Here is a 20,708-nt window from a genome sequence, read left to right on the forward strand (position 1 = left end):
AAGAAATAGATACTTGGAGGCATTTACAATTTAGGTACAAACAGAAATTTCTGAAGAGCCAGGTAGTCAAATGGCACACCTCTCCAGTTGAAATAAAACCTTGTCTGTAAAATACTGGTCCTCTCTCATAAACTGCTGAGCTCCTCAGTTTTTATGATATCATTGGAACTTGAGGGCAGGTCAGAGACTTGCAGGAAGCACTTCTTAGCACCTTGCAGGACTGAGCCCCAAATGTACGACCCTATGGCTGCGTCTACACGTGCACGCTACTTCGAAGTAGCGGCAGTAACTTCGAAATAGTGCCCGTCGCGGCTACACGTGTTGGGCGCTATTTCGAAGTTGAAATCGACATTAGGCGGCGAGACGTCGAAGTCGCTAACCCCATGAGGGGATGGGAATAGCGCCCTACTTCGACGTTCAACATCGAAGTAGGGACGTGTAGACGATCCGCGTCCCGCAACATCGAAATAGCGGGGTCCTCCATGGCGGCCATCAGCTGGGGGGTTGAGAGATACTCTCTCTCCAGCCCTTGCGGGGCTCTGTGGTCACCATGGGCAGCAGCCCTTAGCCCAGGGCTTCTGGCTGCTGCTGCTGCAGCTGGGGGTCCGTGCTGCATATACAGGGTCTGCAACTAGTTGTTGGCTCTGTGTATCTTGCACTGTTTAATGAAAGTGTGTGTGGGAGGGGCCCTTTAAGGGAGCGACTTGCTGTTGAGTCCGCCCCGTGACCCTGTCTGCAGCTGTGCCTGGCTCCCTTATTTCGATGTGTGCTACTTTGGCGTGTAGACGTTCCCTTGCTGCGCCTATTTCGATGTTGGGCTGAGCAACGTCGAAGTTGAACATCGACGTTGCCAGCCCTGGAGGACGTGTAGACGTTATTCATCGAAATAGGCTATTTCGATGTCGCTACTTCGAAATTAGCTATTTCGATGTAGCGTGCACGTGTAGACGTAGCCTATATCTGCACAACAGAGCTCAACCTCTTTCCAGGATCTGCTCAGCTAAATCCCTGAGCTTATGGTGAATAGTCCCTTTATAACTAATAGGACTGTTCACATGCTTCCAGTTAAGCTTGAGAGTGAGTGTTTGCTGCATCAGGCACAAAACAGCAGGGCTGGGTCTACACTTGCCCCAAACTTCGAAGGGGGCAGGGTAATCAGGGACACAGGATTACTAATGAAGTGCTGCTGTGAATACACAGCACTTCATTAGGCTAATTTTCCCCCCTGGAAACTTCAAAGCGTCAAAGGCACTTCGAGGTTGCCGTGGCGGAAAATTAACCTAATGAAGTGCTGTGTATTCACAGCAGCACTGCACTAGTAGTCTCCCTTGACCCTGATTACCATGACCCCTTCAAAGCTGGGGGTAAGTGTAGACAAGCCCCAGATTTTCAATGGAAGGAAAAGAAAATATATATTCCCAATTTTAAATCCCTTCCCACTAAACTTTCCAAAGGAACGTATAGTATATAAATAACCATGAGCCTACTCAAAAAGTCTGACTCCCAAAAGAGTTCTGTGGTTCCAAGGACAAATATGGAAGAACTGTAGCTTTAAGCAGATGCAGAAAACAAAAGAATAAAATATCAAGGGAATAGAACTCGCCATGAAAGATCAAAAGGAAGCAAAAAAAAAAGTTCATGTTTTGCATCAGCAGGTGGCTGAAACAGAAGCATCAGAAGCATCCAGTTAGTATGAATTAAACTGCAATAGCTTGAACAATAAGGGAATTACCAGTGTACACTTCTTCGCCTTTACTTTCATTTATTGTTACAACTAGTCCATCAGGAAGGAACTGAATCACTCCATGTGGATCATCATTCTTCAGAATGGTTATATTGACCCTTGTGGCACTTCCCAACTTGCTTGGCAGTTCGCTGTGGCTACTGAGTACCACAGAATAAAGTTCATCCAGCTACAACAGGAAAACTCAGTCACAAGAACAATATAGATTCACAGCAGGAAAAGAATGGAACACCATTCACCATTACCAACCTGGCCAGAAAAGTTACAGCTTTTTAAAAAAAAAACAGTCAAAGTGCATGATTTCCTGTGGTAGTTCCTGCATAATGAGCAGTACCCATTTCCATCCCTGAAAGCAGGGAATGTCACCAGATTATATGACACAATAAGGTGAATTAGCAGCTCACATATGTACTCCATCATAGAATACAACAGAATGAAGGAATTATGTGGTGATATTCCATCAGTTATTCATTTACAAAAATAGAGGTTGAACCTTTCTAATCCATAGCTCTCTCATCCAGCAAACTCTGTAATCCAGCAGGATTTTAGTTAGCTGGATGAGCATTTATCAAGGGTATGAGCAAGTTTCCCTTGGTCCCACAAATTTGTTTGTAGCCACCCGTCCTGGCTCTCAGTGTTCTGTGCTATTATTTGTATGTAATTTACCCCTAAATGTCTTCTAAGAGCCCAGTAAGCAGTGGAAATTATAGAAATGTAGAGAAAGAAAGCTGCCGTTGTAACTCTAGTTTCTGTAGGAGGAGGTGATACTTGGATTCAAACACCTCGAAGCCATTTGAATATTAGGACCAAAACCTGATCATCATCCAAACCCAAATATAAGATTAATTTGTCAATTCCATACTCTGTACTTCAGATTAGGGTAGGAAAGATGCTCTTCCTTCAAATAGGTCAGTGAAAAAGAGGAAATCATAAAGGTAACATTTCAAATCATCATCACCACCACCATCATGTACATGTGCACGGCACCTTGCATCCAAAGCTCCACAAACACTGTCACTGAAATGAAGTTAATTCTGGTGTAAAAAGTATCATCAGGTGGGCAAAAGAGCTTCAAAATGCTGTGTGATAATGGTGGAAGAGGAAACTTTGATCAAAGATATCAGGGCAAACCCCGCTCTTTAAATCAAGTGTCATAGCGACCTTAAAACCCATGGACAGTGCACGGGACCCCAATAGGTAGAATTACTTCGGCTATGGCTACACCGTAGCTGTAACTCAAAATAATGGACACAATTTGTGCAACGCAAATTGGTAAGTTACTTCAAGTTACCTTATTTCAAACTTGTTGCCATCCAAATGGCACTGAAGTTTGAAATAAGGGGCTATTTTGAGGTTTCTGTTACCCCTCTCACGACAAGGAGTAACGGAAGCAGAATACCATACTCAAACTGGCGCTGCTATTCAAGCACAGTGTTTAGCCATGGAGTTGCTATCTTGAAATATATTTGTATTCCAAAATAGCAACAATAGCATAGTCATAGCCTTACAGAACTTCAAACATATGTGATAATTTTATAGTACAGTCAGTCACTTTCTATTTCTGTGTCCCTAGATAAGGAAAATGAAAGGCTGAAAAGAACTAAAAGAAACCCATCTGACATGTCACTAAAACCTACAAGTCACAGTGTCTGGGTCATAAACATTTGTTAGAAGAACAGAATTTGTGAACACCATAGACATGCACAAAAATTCTTTTACCTCTGGAATCCCATCCATCCTTGTTAGCAGAGTAATTATGATCTCCCTTTCACCAGGTTTAAATTCCAGAATTCCCGTGTTTCCATAGAACTCATTGCTGTCTCTAGGCTCTATGGTGTAGCGCAGAAATTGTTTGACAAGCGCCCCCTTGGAGCGGACAATCTGTAGTTCAACAGACTCCCCTTCCTTTAAAAAGACAGCAGAAGATCAAGCAGTTTCCCAGTATTCAAATATACTCTTAAGATCAGGTGTCTACCACGGAAACTTACTTTTATACTGTAGGGTCCTCTGGAAGAGGAAGAAAATTCAAATACTCCCCCGGGATCATCATTTTCCAAAATGATCAGTTCACAACTTGTAAACCCAGATTTAAGGATCTCATTTTCCACACTGACCCTGGAAAAGGAAGATAAAGACCTATTTTCATGGGGCAGTATTGTCTGGAAAACAAATACAGTACTACGCAAAGTATATAAACATATCAGAGCCAAGGTAAACTCTGATGGGTTTGTGTAGCATGTCCCAACCATGAAAGATTACCAATAATTAACTACAATGGTGACATTGATTAAACAAAGTAATCATAACAATTACATGTGAATATTTTTGTACTTTTAAAATACTTTCATTTTGTATTGAGTGTATAGTGGCTAGTTAGTTGGAATTTACCAGGGTCACATGCCCAGATAATTTAGAGAAAAAAGTTAAAATACATTTGTACACATATACTTATAGGTCAGAGTTAGTGCTATGTTTTACTTTATTCCACGTATAATAAATATCCCTACACCACTAAGATATCCACACTTAATTTACAGTAAACCCTCAATATAACCAACTAATGGGGAGAGATGTCTGTTAAAGCTGAAAGTCCATTATATGGGAGGGTTTACTTCTCCAGCTCCCAGTCATTCATGCTCTGCCCTGAGCACAGCAGCTCCTTAGGCTCAAAGCTGCCCGCGCTCAGGCCAGAGCACAGCCACTCCTCTGGCTCTGAGCTGCCAATATTCCCCACCCCACCCCCATGGTTGGGATCACTACTGCAGGAGGGAAAGAGACATGGCAGCAGCAGCTCTCCAAGCTGTGGCCAGGGACCACAGCTGTGACAGTCTCAGACACGGCCACGACCCCACAGCTGCAGTGGTCCCAGCTGTGGGGGGACCAGAGGCATCTCTGGTGAGTCACCCTTACAGTACTGCACTCTACTTTCTTTGAAGGAGGAGGTGGCTAGCTGATATGCGTTGCCAATGTCAGGTAGAAGGAGGTCCACTATAGTGAGGGTTTACTGTATTATTCACACATTTGGGACCCTACCCTACTCTCTTGGAACTTAATACAAGTCATTTCAATGGCAGCAGGATGGGACTCTGTATATTATGAAGTTAATTTTCTCCTGTGGTTTCAGAGATGATAGGTAGGGTGGCATCAGGGAGCTAGCCCTGAACCCAGTGGGAGTTTGTGCTTCTTCCTAGCAGCTCTAACTTTAGCCATGGGCTCAAGATCCTTTAGGGCCCCTGTACCGGTGCAGCACAGGCAGAGCATAGCATTCCTTTGTCATATCCACTCATTCCCACTCTTCCACTTCCGAAGCACCTCCTGTTCCAAGATGGATAAGACTGATGCAGGATTGCAACTGGCATGCTTGTGCCAGCAGTGCTCCCTATTCAATACCGACAAATTGTCATCAGTTCCTAGGCCCTTTGTACTATATTAGTAGCACAAACAGGCCAGGTATGAATAAAGAATCTAGTCTTCCATAATCAAGTACAAACACAAGTTTCTCTCTTTATTTATTTTAATAATCAAACATCTAGTACATACTTATTTTAAAAATTAGAGCTAATGGGGAAGTTAATTCATGAAGTGCAAGTCAACTGAAAGAACAATGATGCTTCCCTTGTGATTGTGATCTCTTAGTACAAACATTGCCTGGTCTCTAAAAAATTAGTTATCTGGTCTCCACTGAGCTTTCTTGTACTTCTTACCCCCTGGCCCCTACTGCCACCCCCCTCATCAGACTCTTTACAGGTGAAGCTTTAAACTTGATAGTGTAAAAGACACCAGAAAAGTTAAAATTCAAGGATGCACTGAAAAATCCCCTTGAATTTCAGTAATATATAGGGCCATGGTCTCTCTCATAACTGGATGCTTTCAGATATTTTGTTTCCACTGACAGTTAGGATCTATGCACTGCACATGATTGTCTGCCTTTGTTCTACTTCATACTCACCTTCAATCTGTACGTCACATTAAAATAAGGACCAATCTGTATGTCACTTAGGACCAAAATTTATCAAATGTTTTGAGTCAATTGAATCAAGCTCCCAGAGGCAATTCTGGAAGTCATTAAAGAATAATGCTCCTGGATCCTAATTATTATCTATCATAGCCCATCTAAAGAAAGGACACAGGACAGGCTGGAAGATACCTATGAAAATTATTGATGTGTCAGTGGAAGTTGTACTACAAAATACACAGTTTTTTTAAAAAGGAAAATAACGGCCCACAAGGGGGGGGCGCGTATATAACACTTGTTTTGGCCAGTTGTACTCAGTTCAGTAATTTAATTGAGGCAAATTGAACTTGGGATGTTTTTAAACAACTAATCCACTGTTTCATCAAATGCTCAAACATCAAACACAGAACCATGCATTCATAACATATATCATTCACAGAACCGACGTAAATGAACATTTTCAAGATGGCACCCCATGTCACCAAACAAAACTGTAAAAGAAGCATGCATTCCCTGAGGAGATGCAGAAGGTTTGCTTCTTCAGAGGGAAAGAAACAAAGAGGACAGAGCCTTGTCCAACCCAACCACTTTCAAAGCAAAGTGTTGATTCACTCAAGACAAAGACACAGCTCGCTGAACTTACCCAAAGTACACGACAAACCTTTCTGTCTCTACCCTGTCAACACAGAGAGAAAGGGGGAGAGGAATAAAAGTGCCATTTGCCAGAATTTCAATAATACCAATCTAAGAAGAGAAGGATAAAGAAAACCTAAAGCTTCCCCCATCCCATCCCCCACCTTGTTCCAATAGCTAATAATGCTCACTTTATGGGAACACTCCCCGCTTGCCAGTTCCCTGTTAACAAATGCCAGCAAGGGGTTCAGCAATTCCCACTTAGGAGAGATGACCCCATGACCAATCAGCATGTCAAGACCCATTCAAGGCATTCCTTACCAAGCCCTCCTCCAAGAGTTAGCTGGCTGCCAAGCACTGTACATGCTCACAAACCGCAGCAGCAGCTGAGTAAATTTTATTCAGCTCTGTTTGTAATTACTTAGTGCCTTCAATTAGACAAAAAAAAAAAAAACCCTTTAATCTCAGGTCTACATGCCCGTAGGATCTGGTTTTTCATCAGTCTGCCAAAATGACTATATTGGCAGATAAACACAAGGAGAGTTTGAATAAGAACATACAAAAACCCTGCTCAACAGGTCTCATTTATTTTTCAATTAACCAAACTACAAAAGTACAATATATAAAAGTAAAGTATTTTCTAACATCTTAATTCCTTCAATTTTTGTCACACATTTGCAACAAAACTATTATGATTAGCCCCAAACAGACTCAAACTGACGTTGAGTATGCCTCTGCTCCATAATTTTTACCAGCATATTTTTACTATGTGTTAACATCTGCATTTTATTATATTTTATCATGCATCACAATAGTGCACATGGCCTAGAGTTAGGCTTAGGAGGGTGGAAATCTGGCTGTCCTAAATTCAACAACGAATTTTGTTATCAACTTCAATGAGGCCAGGATTTGCCCCTTCTTTCACAAAATACACTGCAAAAATGATCCAGACCAAAGTATAAATATAATGAAAATTCTAGAAAGAACATTGCAAGTTTGCTAAATCAAACAAGTTAATTAACTTTTAATGTGACTATAACCCACATGCTTAGAAATGGCACTGAAACGTCAATAGTCAAACTGTTGGGAGTTTATGAACACAGGACACAAATGAGACATCTTTACTACCTGAGGGGTTTTTAATATGTATGTCCAAGATTTTCTTCAGATCTACGATATAATAGTTTCTTAATGAGTGCATGGTTCAGCCAGAAACAATAGCCCTTTCAGCTTCGTGGAGTTACAATGAATAAATCTAACCAAATATATCCAAGACTAAATCCTTGTAAAAAGGGCTTAGGAAGCTTGTCAGCTCTAATGCAAGGTTGTGGTGAACTACATTCCTAACAGCACAAAACTGGAAGTGGGCAACCGTAATGGAAGAGACAGAGAAAACCATGAGGTTTACATCCTGAAATAAAAATTGGATGGTCTTACAAAAGATTAGCAGTGAGGTTGTTTTTGCTCCCACTGACATTAAAGAGAGTTTTGCCATCAACTTTAATCAAAGTAAGATTGGATCCTTTTAAAAAAATAAATGCAACGTAGTCAGGTTAATAAAGGTACTACAGCTGCTTTGACATGATGTATTATCCTGGCTTTAATTGTACATTTTTATCTGAAAAAATAAGCATCTGTGAAAAAAATAAAATATTGAATATAAACAATGAGGCTTAGAGTTCATAACTTCTACTCACACAGTGTACTGAAGTCAAAGTCTCACTCACAAAGTATACCAGCCCTGAATATTGCAACCTCTTATCCATATAGCAAAGTATTATCAAACACATTACTAACAACAGTCACTACAAGACTAAAAATAAATTTAAATTGGCTGTTATGAATTTGAAGTTTAGATCCAAATTTTCACAATGGAGCACTCATGTGGCTTTACTTTAATGCTATAGATTCTTGGGAAAAGAGTCCTATCCTGCTAGTTTTCATTTCCTGGTACTGCAGAGTAATGAGCATAACCTTACTGATATAGGCCCCAATCTTTCCAAATTTTGGAAGTATGCTTTGAGAGTAGTCCTTTTGATCCAGGAGTCTGTTCACTTGTACCAGCGTTCAAGCGATCCAATCCAGAACTGCAAAAGCCAAGCCTATGCCCAGCTACATTGCCTGTAACCACCTGTTTCTGTGCTCTATCTGGTGCACTCTGAGGTTTTTCATCATGGAAGCAACTGCAGCAGTGACCTTAACCCAGGTGTCAGCAATCAAACAACAAGAAAAGACATATTTTTCAAATTCTGTTAAAAGGTCGATAATTCAAGAGCCGCAATGCATGTGAAGATGAGACGGTCCTTAATAAACAACATCAAACCATACTTTTTGTAACCTCTATTTTAAGAGCAGCAAACACACACAATGATTTGTAATGTGATACATGTTTACTGCAAGACATTCACAAACGTTTTACATATTCTATTTTCTCACACTTTACGTGTGTGTTTTTACCACTGTCTTTCTCACTTTTACTCTTAAATGTATTTTAATTATGCCAATTTTACTTCATGTTTAATTTCAGTTTTCTTTCTTAAAATGCATGTTGGCCTTCACAGCAGGAATGCCACAAATTTGTGTTTCAAAAGCAAGTCTTTAGAACCAACATGATCAAAACAGTATCATATCCCACAATGTACTGCACATATTAAAGGGGGAATTATCCAACATTTTGAGATCACATATCATTTGCTATTAGATGTCAGTGGTTCATTGTTGGGCTGTTAGATGGTCACTGTTTATCAAAAATAATCAGGAGGTTTTGGGTTTTTGTTTTTTTGTTTTTTTTTTTTAAATAGCATTGGGAGCCACAAAAGTCCTTAAAAAAGCTACAGGTGGCTCAGGAGCTGCAGGTTGTAGACACCTGGCCTTAGCCCTTCCCTATTCATATTGGGCCAAGCACACTTGAGCAGTTCTCAGGAAGCCTGGGAGTGGACCAAAGATTGCTGTTTTATCATCTGATCATGGTGGCAAGTACTGATTTATCCCCTGATGAGCCGTTTAATTTTATGTTGCCCCTACTGTAAGCACAACTAACAGCATACACTGGTAGCACTGTGTAATGCCTATGTGATAACATACTGACGCATATGTCAAACTTTTTCCCTGAGCAAAAGTTGAAGGGAAATAGCCTATCAGACTTACAAGTTCACTATAAAAATACTTGATTATTAGGAAAACTGAATCTGATCTGATCTCATTTAATTTTGTACATAAAACCATCAGGAGAGTGAAGCTCTGGAGTAGCCTCCCAAGGAGAGCAATGGGAACAATCTGCCCATCTGCAACTGCTAGTAGAAATTACTTCCGACGGTCTGAGATGGAACACCAGATAGGGAGGGGCTCCAAGTAACTACATAGAATTCTTTTGTGTTGTCTGTCTGGCCCTTGTGTCTATCTGAAATGTACTGGGTGAAACTGACCACCATACCTGGGACCGGGAAGAAATTTTCTGTAAGTCACAGTGGCATAGAACTCGAGGGGATTTCTCCTTCTTCTGCAGCATACAGTCTGGGCCACTTGCAGGTTTAAACACACATAAAATGATGAATTCTCTGTAACCTGAAGTCCTTATATCCTGATTGGAGGACTTCAGTAACTCAGCTAAAGATTACGGGTCTGTTTCTGGAGTGGGTGGGGGAGGTTCTGTGTCTACAACATGTAGGATGTCAGACTATATGATCATGATGGTGCCTTCTTGTTTTAGACATATATTGAGCAAAACATAATGCTTCCTTCTTAAAAACAAATATTCAATCTGACACTTTTGCACCAGATTTTAAAAAAATGTTGTTCAATGTGTGCCTCCTGCAGTTTACACCAGCTTTGCACAACTTTGTGCAAATTCTTTTCAATTAGCTGGTACTGAACACTGTCAGAAAGAATGCTGCACTAAGTGGATCTTGGATTTGATCCAGTATGGCAATTTGTATGTACTTATAAACTATTACCATTTTAAACTTAAAAACATTAATGGAGATATTTTCCATAAGTAAGGTTCTAAGATTTTAGATAGCAAATAACATTTTGAGTAAAAAAAGGAGTCCCATGATTTGAAAGTTGCCTGGAAAACTGAAAATTGTCATTGAATTTGTATAATTTTTTCATTAAAATCTTGCTTCATTAAACATAGTTAGCTCAGAGCAGAGAATGCAGACAAGGTAGAATGTTGTCTGATCACTGTGCTTCCTAAGTTTGTATTCAGAGCTCATCCCCCTTTACTTTGGGGGGATTATCCACTGATTTAATTAGCACAAAGACCAAGATTTAGAGAAAAGAATTAAAGTAGGATTTGCCACAGAACAAATTCCACTGAGTTTCTCATCAGAGGGGATACCTTTGCCTTGGATTTAATCCAAAATGTATTTGATTCTGGAGGCTACTTTATTTTTGACTTATTTTCTATTCATGACAAATGAAATTCGATTTTGACGTTTTGAAGGCAATCAAATTTAGCAGTAGCTGTCAGAACTAGTACTCATTCTATCCTAGTCCTCATTTGCAAAAAGTCTAATAAGTATCTGAAGACAAGACTAGCTACATTTTAACAATGAAAGTGTGAGTTTAACTTAAAAGGGTTCTGAACAACATACATCCCTGTATAATAGGCCTGCTTTGGAGGGAAGATGTAAGCATAGTGAAGACAAACCTTGAGTAAGGAGAAAACATTACTGAGTATGCTGGTGTTTCTTTGAACCACCGTGCAGAGGACTTCTCACAATTCAATTGCTACAACTGAGCACTGGAATTAAGGTGCTTAATTAGTGTGAGAGGCCTTCAATAGGCCCTCTACAATTAGCTGAATTTCCACCACTGACTAAACTCTACTATGCTGAAAACCTGAAAACCCATTAGATACTTCACCCTGAAAGATCCCAAACTTACATTCTGTCACTGCAATGTTTAAACCTGTTCCTTATAACACATTGTAAACTTTCTCTGACTATACTTTCAGCCAGATTTCCATAAGGTGTAAACAGAATTATTGCTACTGAGGTCAATGAAACTTTGCTGATTTACACCAGCTGAAGATCTGGGCCATTGTACGCCCACAAAATTGTTCTAGTTTCCCAAATTACATGAGATATGATTTCAAAAACCATGTAAGCACTTATTTTTAAACAGATGCTCTACGTACTCTGTGACCTCTGTTTTCCATCTGTAGTTGGCAAGAACATAAGGGTCTCTTCTTCCTGTTATAGCTCTCAACACAGTGATCTGGTGTTACATTTTCACCTGGATTCTGTCTGGATTACTGCCTGGCATGCGACATGAGGCTACAACAAAAAACCCACTCAGCACCAACATCAGGCACAATATATGGTTGCTTCCTCATCAAACAGTTCTTTTTCTAAGGTGCATAATGTAACACACCTTCATAATGCATAACGGCCTCCAATTTGTTTCTATATGTAGTTTGGGACAGTTTCCCTTTTTGAAGTTAAATTCTGCTTTTATAATTTTTATTTATTTTTTTTGTATTTTTGTCCTACAAAGATGTTCAATTTAATTATACTATGGTTGCTATTATCAAGTCCCTTCAGGTACCCTCACTTCTTCAATGAGATCCTTTGCACCACTTAAACTAAACCAGTCCCACCCAGAGCCACCCAGAGAAAGAATGGCAGAAAAGTGAGGGAAACAGTTGTCTCAATTCATCTCTTCATTGGATCCATGTCTTTTATGCAATTAGTAGCCTGTGAAGAACACAAGGCGCTATCACAGAACCAGCCAGCCAGGTTCCTACGAGCAGGTCTAACAATGATTTATTTTGTGATGAAATAGCATTTGATAAACTGTTTTCCTGAACGCTGATTATGCATAGATCAGTGGGAACTTGAGTCTGTGGTGTTTCTCCTCACTTGTTGTATTCCTGTGTGAAATGATTGTATTTGATTGGCTGTGGGTAACTAGTGTTCAGCTTCCTGGAAGCTGCAAGTATTTCTTCCAAATAAGACACAAATTACGGAATGCAAGGGCTGGGTGCTAGCTGTGGCTGTCTTTGATGAAGCTCTGGGGGTGAACCAGATACCCATCATACAGAGGTATGCACCTCTGTTGTGCTGGAAAGAGGGGCACAGCTGGAAAGCTGAGGTGGAGTAGGAAGTGGGAGACATCTTTAAAATACATATATTTTAGGGGCGCTTATTAGGCTGTTTGGGAGCAGGGCAGGAGGCATAAACTTTGCTCTGAGGTGGTGCTGAGAGCTGCAGTGGGGGAAAAACTATACTCTTCCTTCTGTAATCTGCCTAGTGCATTCTTAGAAAACACAGTGATCTTCACATGAATGTGGCAGCAGGATACATTACACAGTGGAGGTTCAAGAGCATGCTGAATTGCTTATCAGTGAAGAGGACTGTGAAAAAGGGACTCCAGGCTACTGCTGTCCCCTGAGAATCCATAAGCTGTTATGGGAATTCTTGGGAATTTAGCTGGCATGGAAGAGAGTAACCATATACTTTCAAACTTAACTCCCATTAAAGAAAAGAGAACGATGTGAATTGTAGCAAATATGGTATGATTTGCAATATCTATAAAAATTCTACTATCTATTTTGTGGTATCTCAAAGCACGTTGACCTTCTGGTAGAAGTCAACATTAAGAGCTAAAACCAAAAGTTTAGTGAACTGTGCAGCTGTTCATTCCACATGCCCGTAGCACTTCTGTCTACCTTGGCATTCATTCTACATGCCTATTTTCATAGAAATAGAATCAAATAGTCTAAACAGGTCTTTAAAAACCACATTTCTCCCGTAACAAATATAAAATTGATTCATTAGATAGCACAGAGAATGCATGTTCCCACATCACCCTTCAGTGAGAAGGAATACAATCCACAACACTGACCTAGCATACGGTGTTCCATTGGGCTTTCACCAACACACTGAATGAACCATGTGACTGTCAATAATCCAAAACTGTTCACTACCTATGAAATGAAAAGTATTTCATTTGCTCTTTACAGTATTAGGATACAATACCTGTCCAGGGTTACTACCACAGTTTCATTCATTTCAGGGATATCATCAGCTTTCACAGTAATGTTGATTGTAGTGTCACTTTGTCCAGATAAAAACACAACAGTTCCATTAAAAGGATTTAAATCATCATGTGTTACTGCTTTTGGATTGAGGCCAGAAGGTTTCAAACTCCAAAACACAGTGGCTTTTCCATCAGTTCCATCTCGATGCAAAGCAATGGAAACCTAAAAAGCAACATAGTAATCTGTGACTTTGAAACCAACAGATTGAATATTTAAAAAAAAAATCAACTACTCTTTAACAAACTACTAAACAATGTCATGTCAGTATAGACAGACTGATTCTTCTTTCAGCTACATTAGTGAATATCAGAATTAACACCACGGAAGTCAAAGCAGTTACATATATTCATGAAAACATGTGAAAGCATATATTTCATGTATTCATTTGACTCATGTATACAATCATATATGTTTAGATTAATAAAGAAATAAAACAAGCTGTTTACAATAATGACAATTTAGTATGACATTTACTTTCATTATTTTAGCACCATCTCATCAACTAATCTGTGTAAACTAATTAGCAGATTTTAATTGGAGTTGAAAGTAACTGCTAACAAAGCTGTCCAAATTCAAGAAACTTGGGAAGACTGGCATTTAGATAATGGTGAAAGAAAGTGAGGATGTGGGAAGAAAAAACAAGAAATAGTGTTCCCTGATATTAGAACATAAAGAAGAATCTTAGTGCACTTGAAAAATGATTTTTGGGAGGCTCACAACCTTTAAAAATATGTTTGGAAAATACTGTGCCTGGATGGCAAAATAACACATTTTATTGCCGGTGAATCAACTGCACAACCAACAGAATCATTTCCACAAGGTTGCTATTTCATGCTCTCTCATTTGCGAGCATTTAAATAATTCCTGAAAAGTACACTTTACTGGCTCAAACAAGCCGGAGTAATGTTACATACATAACATTGTGATGTAATAATGAGCACTTTTCTCCTCAATTTCCTCTGTCATTCCCAAACTCCAGTAACATGTTTATAGAATTACAAGATGACTATGTACCTATATAACGTATCTTTATCTCAAGAATGTATTTCTAAATTCTTATCTTACACCTCGATCCTGCAAAGACTTGCACATGTGCTTTACGGTAAGCTTGGGAGTAGCTCTATTGTTTAAAATGAAGACTCCAACGCCTATACCCTCTGATCAAAGTTTGTGGGACATTGTAGAAAGCTAACTGCTCTGTAGATAAAAAACTCAAGCTTCACCATTGTCAGTCTTTGACCTAATAGCTTAAATTTAAAGAAAAAACAATAAAATCATAACAGCTATGTCTATACTACATTCCCCTTTTGGAAGAGGAATGCAAATAAAGGAAATTGAAAATGCAAATGACACACTGATTTACAAACTTGTGCTTCATTTGCATAAACTCATGTGATTGCGTTTCTGAAAGATGCATTTCCGAAAACAAAAAGCTGTGTATTTGGGGCTCCTTCAGAAAAAAACCTGTTTTTGAAAAAGCCCTTCTTCCTGAAACAAAATAGGAACATAATTTATTTTTAAAATAACGGTTGTTATATTCAAAATGTTTGTAAATATTTTCCCTTGTGTTCCCAGTATTTTGAATGCACCAACTTAGAGATGAAAACTAATCAAAATCTTGAATTTGAACACACATAAGCATTTTGAGAATTTATGTCCTGACCCACAGCTCAAGCCCATCCATAGATACTATAAATGATACATTAGGAAAAGGTTAGTGCATCTAGATGGTTATGTCACACAAGACCAATCTAAGGCAAATTGGATCCCTCCCTTTCCAATTCTGAGTGCCGGCATGTGAGGGTCTAACTTCACCCCTTCATGTCCAGGACATACAATCAAAGAAAAGGGACCAAAATATATTTTGTTTAATGTGACTATGAAAGATTAATGCTTTGTGGATGTGTTTATAGACATCACAGGCTAAATTCACCATTAAAGTCAGACTATTTTGTCCTTCATTTAAAAAAAAAAAAACCTTTTCTTAACATAGCTTTATTTTTAACATAGGAATTGTTTAGCTCAGATGTGACTTCCAGAGAAGGTTTCTCTCTAATTAATTTTAAAAGGTCTACCTGGAGCAAAATGGATTAAACGTCCTCCAAATAAACTTGTAATAGTAAAGGACAATATGTAAAAAGCTTACTTACCATGGTAGCAGTAGAGTCCTCTGGCTCATTAAGAATAATTGGAAAATTTGTAATAAAACCAATTTCTCCATTTGCAATGTCAGGAGTAATTCTCAGGGAAATATTCCGAACCTCACCTAGTCTAGGACTTACAGATGGGATTGGAGGAATGATATTGACCAGCTCAACTCTTTCCAGCTACAAAACAATACCAAAAAAATCTCAAGATTCTTTAAAATCACATGAGCATAACTGTTATTTAAGTCAGAATACGTGGCAATGTATTATCATTTTGCATCTTCAGCAGTATGACTGCAATTCTTCTCTTATTCTTTCGTGTTTTATATTATGTGAACTGTAAGTCTCCTTCTAGTGGAACAAGGCTGAAAATACATGGCTTGAAGAGGGGAAGAGCAGCCTCTATTAGCTACCTAGGTGTCTCTAGTCAAGTCTTATGCATGTTGAATGCACGGGTATAAATTTCCTGTCACAAAGCACTCAGTGGAGAGGAGTGGGAACCAAGATGTATGGATCAAACCCCCATGCCTGGACAACAGGACCCAACTTCTGAAGAATTTTCCACGCAAAAGGGAAGGTTCTGGTAAAGTAAAGCCTTCACAGTAGCTCCTTTCCCTCCACATTTCTTGTATATTGATATATGGATTGTGACATGAGGAAAGAGGTGTGACGAGAATTCATCTGTCTCTTGGTGACTGTAATAGTCTCAGGACCTGGTGCAGGCTAGTGTACTATATGCCAATCTGAAGGAAAGTCAGTTAGGACTTTTGTTGAGTAAGGGAGTGGTGGAGACAGACAGGAACAAGAATTCTTTTTTCGGATAGGAGAGAGTAAATTGTCAAGGATCTATTTTTCAAAATGGTAAGCATTCAAATAGTGAACTCAGTTGGATATTTGCATCTCTAAATACACATACAACAGCCGAAGTCGTGCAAAAAAATTAGCCATTTAATTAGGCCTGCATTTTTAAAATCATGCTCTTAGAGGCTTGTCTGTTATTATTTTGTACCACTATCAATACTCTTCATTAAACACATTTTCCTTGTGGAACTGTCACGAAAGACTGTGGTTGTGGGGGGAATAATGACAGAAAACATTGTCCAAAAGGCATCACTTTCCAGTTGTTTCTGAAAGTAGTAAAACCAGAGGGCACTATACGCAACCCTTCTTAACTGATGTGCCAACTTACAAGAAAGCTGATGTACAAACATCCTGAGCTGTTTCTGAAAAGAAAGATCAAAAACCAAAAGAGCCACCTCAAACAAAAATGTGATTGGGGCTCAGAATTAAACATGTAAAACCAGAGATCCAGACAGTGATGAAGATTTAAAGCATATGCTCTCCTATATAAACCTTATCCTTTAGGCCTGTTGTGCCAGCATAGGCTAACAATGCTGTTATAACTTGTTTGACTTAACAGATAATGTAGGCTATTGCACTAAAAATATCAAATATGATTACTTAATTTCTGATTATGTAAATTGGCAGATCTGCTAAAAGGATTGAAGTTGCACCAATTTTCTCCAGGGGAGATTTTTAGCCTGTAAATATTATTAAAATGTTATATATATATTTCTGAATAAATAGAATTAAAAACTAAGCCAAACTGTCTCTCTCTTTTCTATTCACTTTTGTATTAATTTATAATGATGACCAACAGGCAATGGAACTGGATTTTTGTGTATTTGGTTTTGAACCTACAAAAACACCTAATTATGGTATACCTAGTTGTGGCACCCTAATTATGGGTAATTCAGAGTTAAAATATGCTCAAATTTTATTTGATAAAACATTCCTCGTTTTTCCTATTATTTTAATATCTAAGCAGATTTATTAGTGAGGCAACCATAACTGAATACGATATTCCAGGAAGGGTATATCATGAGCCTGTAACATTTTCTGTATTGTTCAGTTTTCCATAGGACATTTTGTTTTCAAATTACAGACTCAGACAATTTATATTAAAACATGTCTTATCACCAGAGCTGTATGGGAATTCCAACTCCCAAGCTATAGAAAATTTCACACAAAAAATTTTTAATGAAAATCAGAGGTGTGTAAAACTCCTATTTTTGAAAAAAAATCCATTTGACAACCAACAGGAATTATTCAAAAATTTCCAGAGCTGGCTGTCCCCCAGAGAGAATGGGAGCCTGACAGCTCCACCTCTTCAGCAGGTGGCCAAGAGGTCTGTGAGGGAGATGGGAAGGACTGGCTCTCTGGCAACTAGCCAGGCAAGGTGGATGGGAGTCAAGGAGCTCAGGGAAGCAAGCAGGCAGGTCAGAAGAAGACTAGGTGGGGTGTCTGCTCCATGGTGTCTGTCAAAAATTTTGACCCAAGTCAAAACATTCCTATGGAACCTTTTCAATGAAAAGCTGTGCCACTGGAAATTTTTCAATGACCTCTAGTTAGCACCCATGCAATCACTGTTTTATTAACTTATAATTCATACTACAAATTAATTCTTCATTCATGCCTCTACTCCATCCTCATCTCATCAACATTTTACAGCCTTTACCACCAATTGCTTGCTCTGAAGATATAAACTTCTGTCAATATATAATTTTATAATAAGAGCACCCTCAAGATTCTTCCTTTTCCCACTAGCTGCGTCAAAAATAGCTACTCACCAAGGCCATCTTATTACAATTTTATTATCTTCCAGGAGTTTTGTGGGGAGGCAAGGAAGAAGGAAGAGTGAGTAGTAAAATATTTACTTTAGCTCAGATGCTGTGTGAAATAGTGTTTGAGTTGTCATGGCTTTTATTATTGGGTGTCTTAAGCATCTGTACTTGGTCTGACTGAGTCACTCAAAGAATTATTGAATACTTTGGGATCCTTTGAATTTGGAAAAGCCCATTAGTCTTCTTTAACATGCCAAAGGTTGTATCTCTGGCTACAGTAGGTTATTTAAATGGGCATGTCACTGAAACATTTTCAGCTCACTTCCCTGATTCTTCTAGCTATTCTTTAGCTTCATTCAAGCTTCATTTCCTCCTCGTCTTGCCTCTCCCCATTCTCAGAGTTACTCCTCTATTGTGTACAGGACAAGGTCTGTAATCATCTCATTCTAACCATGGTCCCTGAGCTTATAGCTCATTCACAACTTGAAGGGATTGTCTTAGTGACAAATAGTGCTGTTTTCTAAATGAGTTTTTAAATGAATTGTCCACTATAGAAGGTTCCTCCTGTTTTATTTAACTAAACACAAAGCTTCTTTTGGTTCATTGAGAACTTAACAGCACTGAAGTCTGGGATCTAAAGTTTGAAAAGCTGGGCAGTGCACATAGGACCACTGACCATGAGGAATTTTATAATATCACTAGTTTGGTTTTATTTCTATACCCATGCTTTTACTGACTGTCAATACCTCTTAAAGGCCATGTATACCCAATCACAAATTTCCAAAATGGCCATTTGGAATATTACTAATGAAGCACTGAAATGCATATTCAGTGCCTCATTAGCATGCCACCAGCCGTGGCTCTTTGAAATTGCTTTATTTCACTCCCGTGCAGCTCATCCAGATGGGGGTCCTTTTCAAAAGGACCCCAACAACTTCGAAATCCCCTTATTCCAATCAGCAGATAGGAATAAGGGGATTTCGAAGCTGGCAGGGTCCTTTCGGCATGGGGTCAAAACGCAGCAATTTCGAAGAGCCCCAGCCTGCGGCATGCCAATGAGGCACTGAATATGCATTTCAGCTCCTCGTTAGTAATCTTCAAAATGGCCATTTGCATGGCCATTTCAAAGATTTGTGCTAGTGCAGACATAGCCAAAATCTCCTTTGCATTTAGGTGAGGTAGACTAACATGACTCACATCTGCTGCAGGTACCAATTATTCCATGGAAAAATGAAAAGTTCTTGACAAAAACAAATCACAAACCGAAAAAAAATTGTTCAAAACCTGCAAAATATCAACCAGCAGCCTTCATCTGAAAAACTAACAGAAACAGCTGAAAACATTTTTTTTTTCAGAAAAGCTTCCAATCTTCCCACTGGTACTGTAGTTTAGACACCTAACGTCTCTTGTATGGGGCAGGCTCCCTTGCTGGATTACCTGTCTCATAATGCATTATAGGCCTCCCCTCTTGATGCACCATGGTGGTGTATCATGGGTAGTCTAGCTGGGGAACTTGGCCCAAAGAGGACTGGGGTCAAAGATATTCTGGAACTGAAGGTGGAGTCTTTGTTTTCAGATGTTCTGTCAAAAAATAACTTTGATGGAAAAAATTCTACCTGCTCTAGTCAGCAGGGAAAGAAGTTACCCACTTCCAGAAACAAAATGAGAAGAAAAAAAAATAAAGGGAAGACGACAACCTGGAAAGAAAAGTGAAAGAAAAGTACAAGGGTAAATTCAGAAGCAAGCCTAATGTGGTGTATGTGTCTTTAGTGTAGACTCCCTTAGATTCATATTAACTTACTGAGGGTTAACTTACATTTCCTCATCACTCTCTTTGGATTTGGTTTGCAGAGTTTAGTTTAGTCCAAAAGAATGTGTACTGGTGTCAGTCACATGCCAAGGATATGAAAGAGAAGAGCCTATCTTGAAAAGTAACAAAAGTAGACCATGCCCCCATTCCAATGTAGGACCTTTTTTCCAGTGGAACACAGTGGAACTGTATTGTCACCTTTTTTCCACGGGGCCACCATTTTTAAAAGATGGCTGGGCAGCTCTGAGCTGGATGTGGCTCTTTAACCAGCCACTTGTGGCCCCTGCCACTGCTGCTGTTCCCATCACTGCTGTTGGGGGGAATTGCACAGCTGCACAGAGGGGAACATGGCAGCCAGAAAAGTAGCAGCAGCATGTGACGCTCCTTTTGAAATATAAGTGAATCCTGCGTTCTGGGCGTTAAAGGCTGGGAGGGTGTTGGTTGGAGCCATGGGGATGGGATGGTTAAAGGCTGACAGTGGGGGGGGGGCTGTGGGAGGGATGGAGGTTAAATCCTGGCTGTGGGGGGGTTAAGCCTGTGTTAGAGCCACATGGAGGCAGGAGGAGTGAAAGCTGCAGTGGGTTGAGGCCATGGGGGGGATGGAGTTAAGGCTGTGGAGGAGGCAGGGGGTTAAGGCTGCGGTGGATTGGGCCTGCAGGGGAGTGTGGGGTTAAGGCTGTGGTGGGTTGGGGCAGCAGGGGAGGCAGGGAGTTAAGCCTGCAACAGGTTGGGGTCATGGTGGGAAGGGAG

The 20,708-nt window shown here is 39.6% G+C and overlaps 1 protein-coding gene across 1 annotated transcript in view; it reads right to left on the reverse strand.

The window, feature by feature from the left end:
* ADGRV1 (adhesion G protein-coupled receptor V1) overlaps positions 1–20,708 on the reverse strand; it is a 378,918-nt gene that overhangs the window by 339,266 nt on the left and 18,944 nt on the right. Inside the window, exons 9-14 of the mRNA XM_074994210.1 lie at positions 15,528–15,704; positions 13,316–13,539; positions 6,343–6,375; positions 3,733–3,859; positions 3,464–3,649; positions 1,733–1,913 (exon numbers count right to left, since the gene is read on the reverse strand). Coding sequence (XP_074850311.1) covers positions 1,733–1,913; positions 3,464–3,649; positions 3,733–3,859; positions 6,343–6,375; positions 13,316–13,539; positions 15,528–15,704 — 928 coding nt within the window. The remainder of the gene's footprint in view (positions 1–1,732; positions 1,914–3,463; positions 3,650–3,732; positions 3,860–6,342; positions 6,376–13,315; positions 13,540–15,527; positions 15,705–20,708) is intronic.

Source organism: Carettochelys insculpta, chromosome 5 (genome assembly GCF_033958435.1).
Source record: "Carettochelys insculpta isolate YL-2023 chromosome 5, ASM3395843v1, whole genome shotgun sequence".
Taxonomy (NCBI): domain Eukaryota; kingdom Metazoa; phylum Chordata; order Testudines; family Carettochelyidae; genus Carettochelys; species Carettochelys insculpta.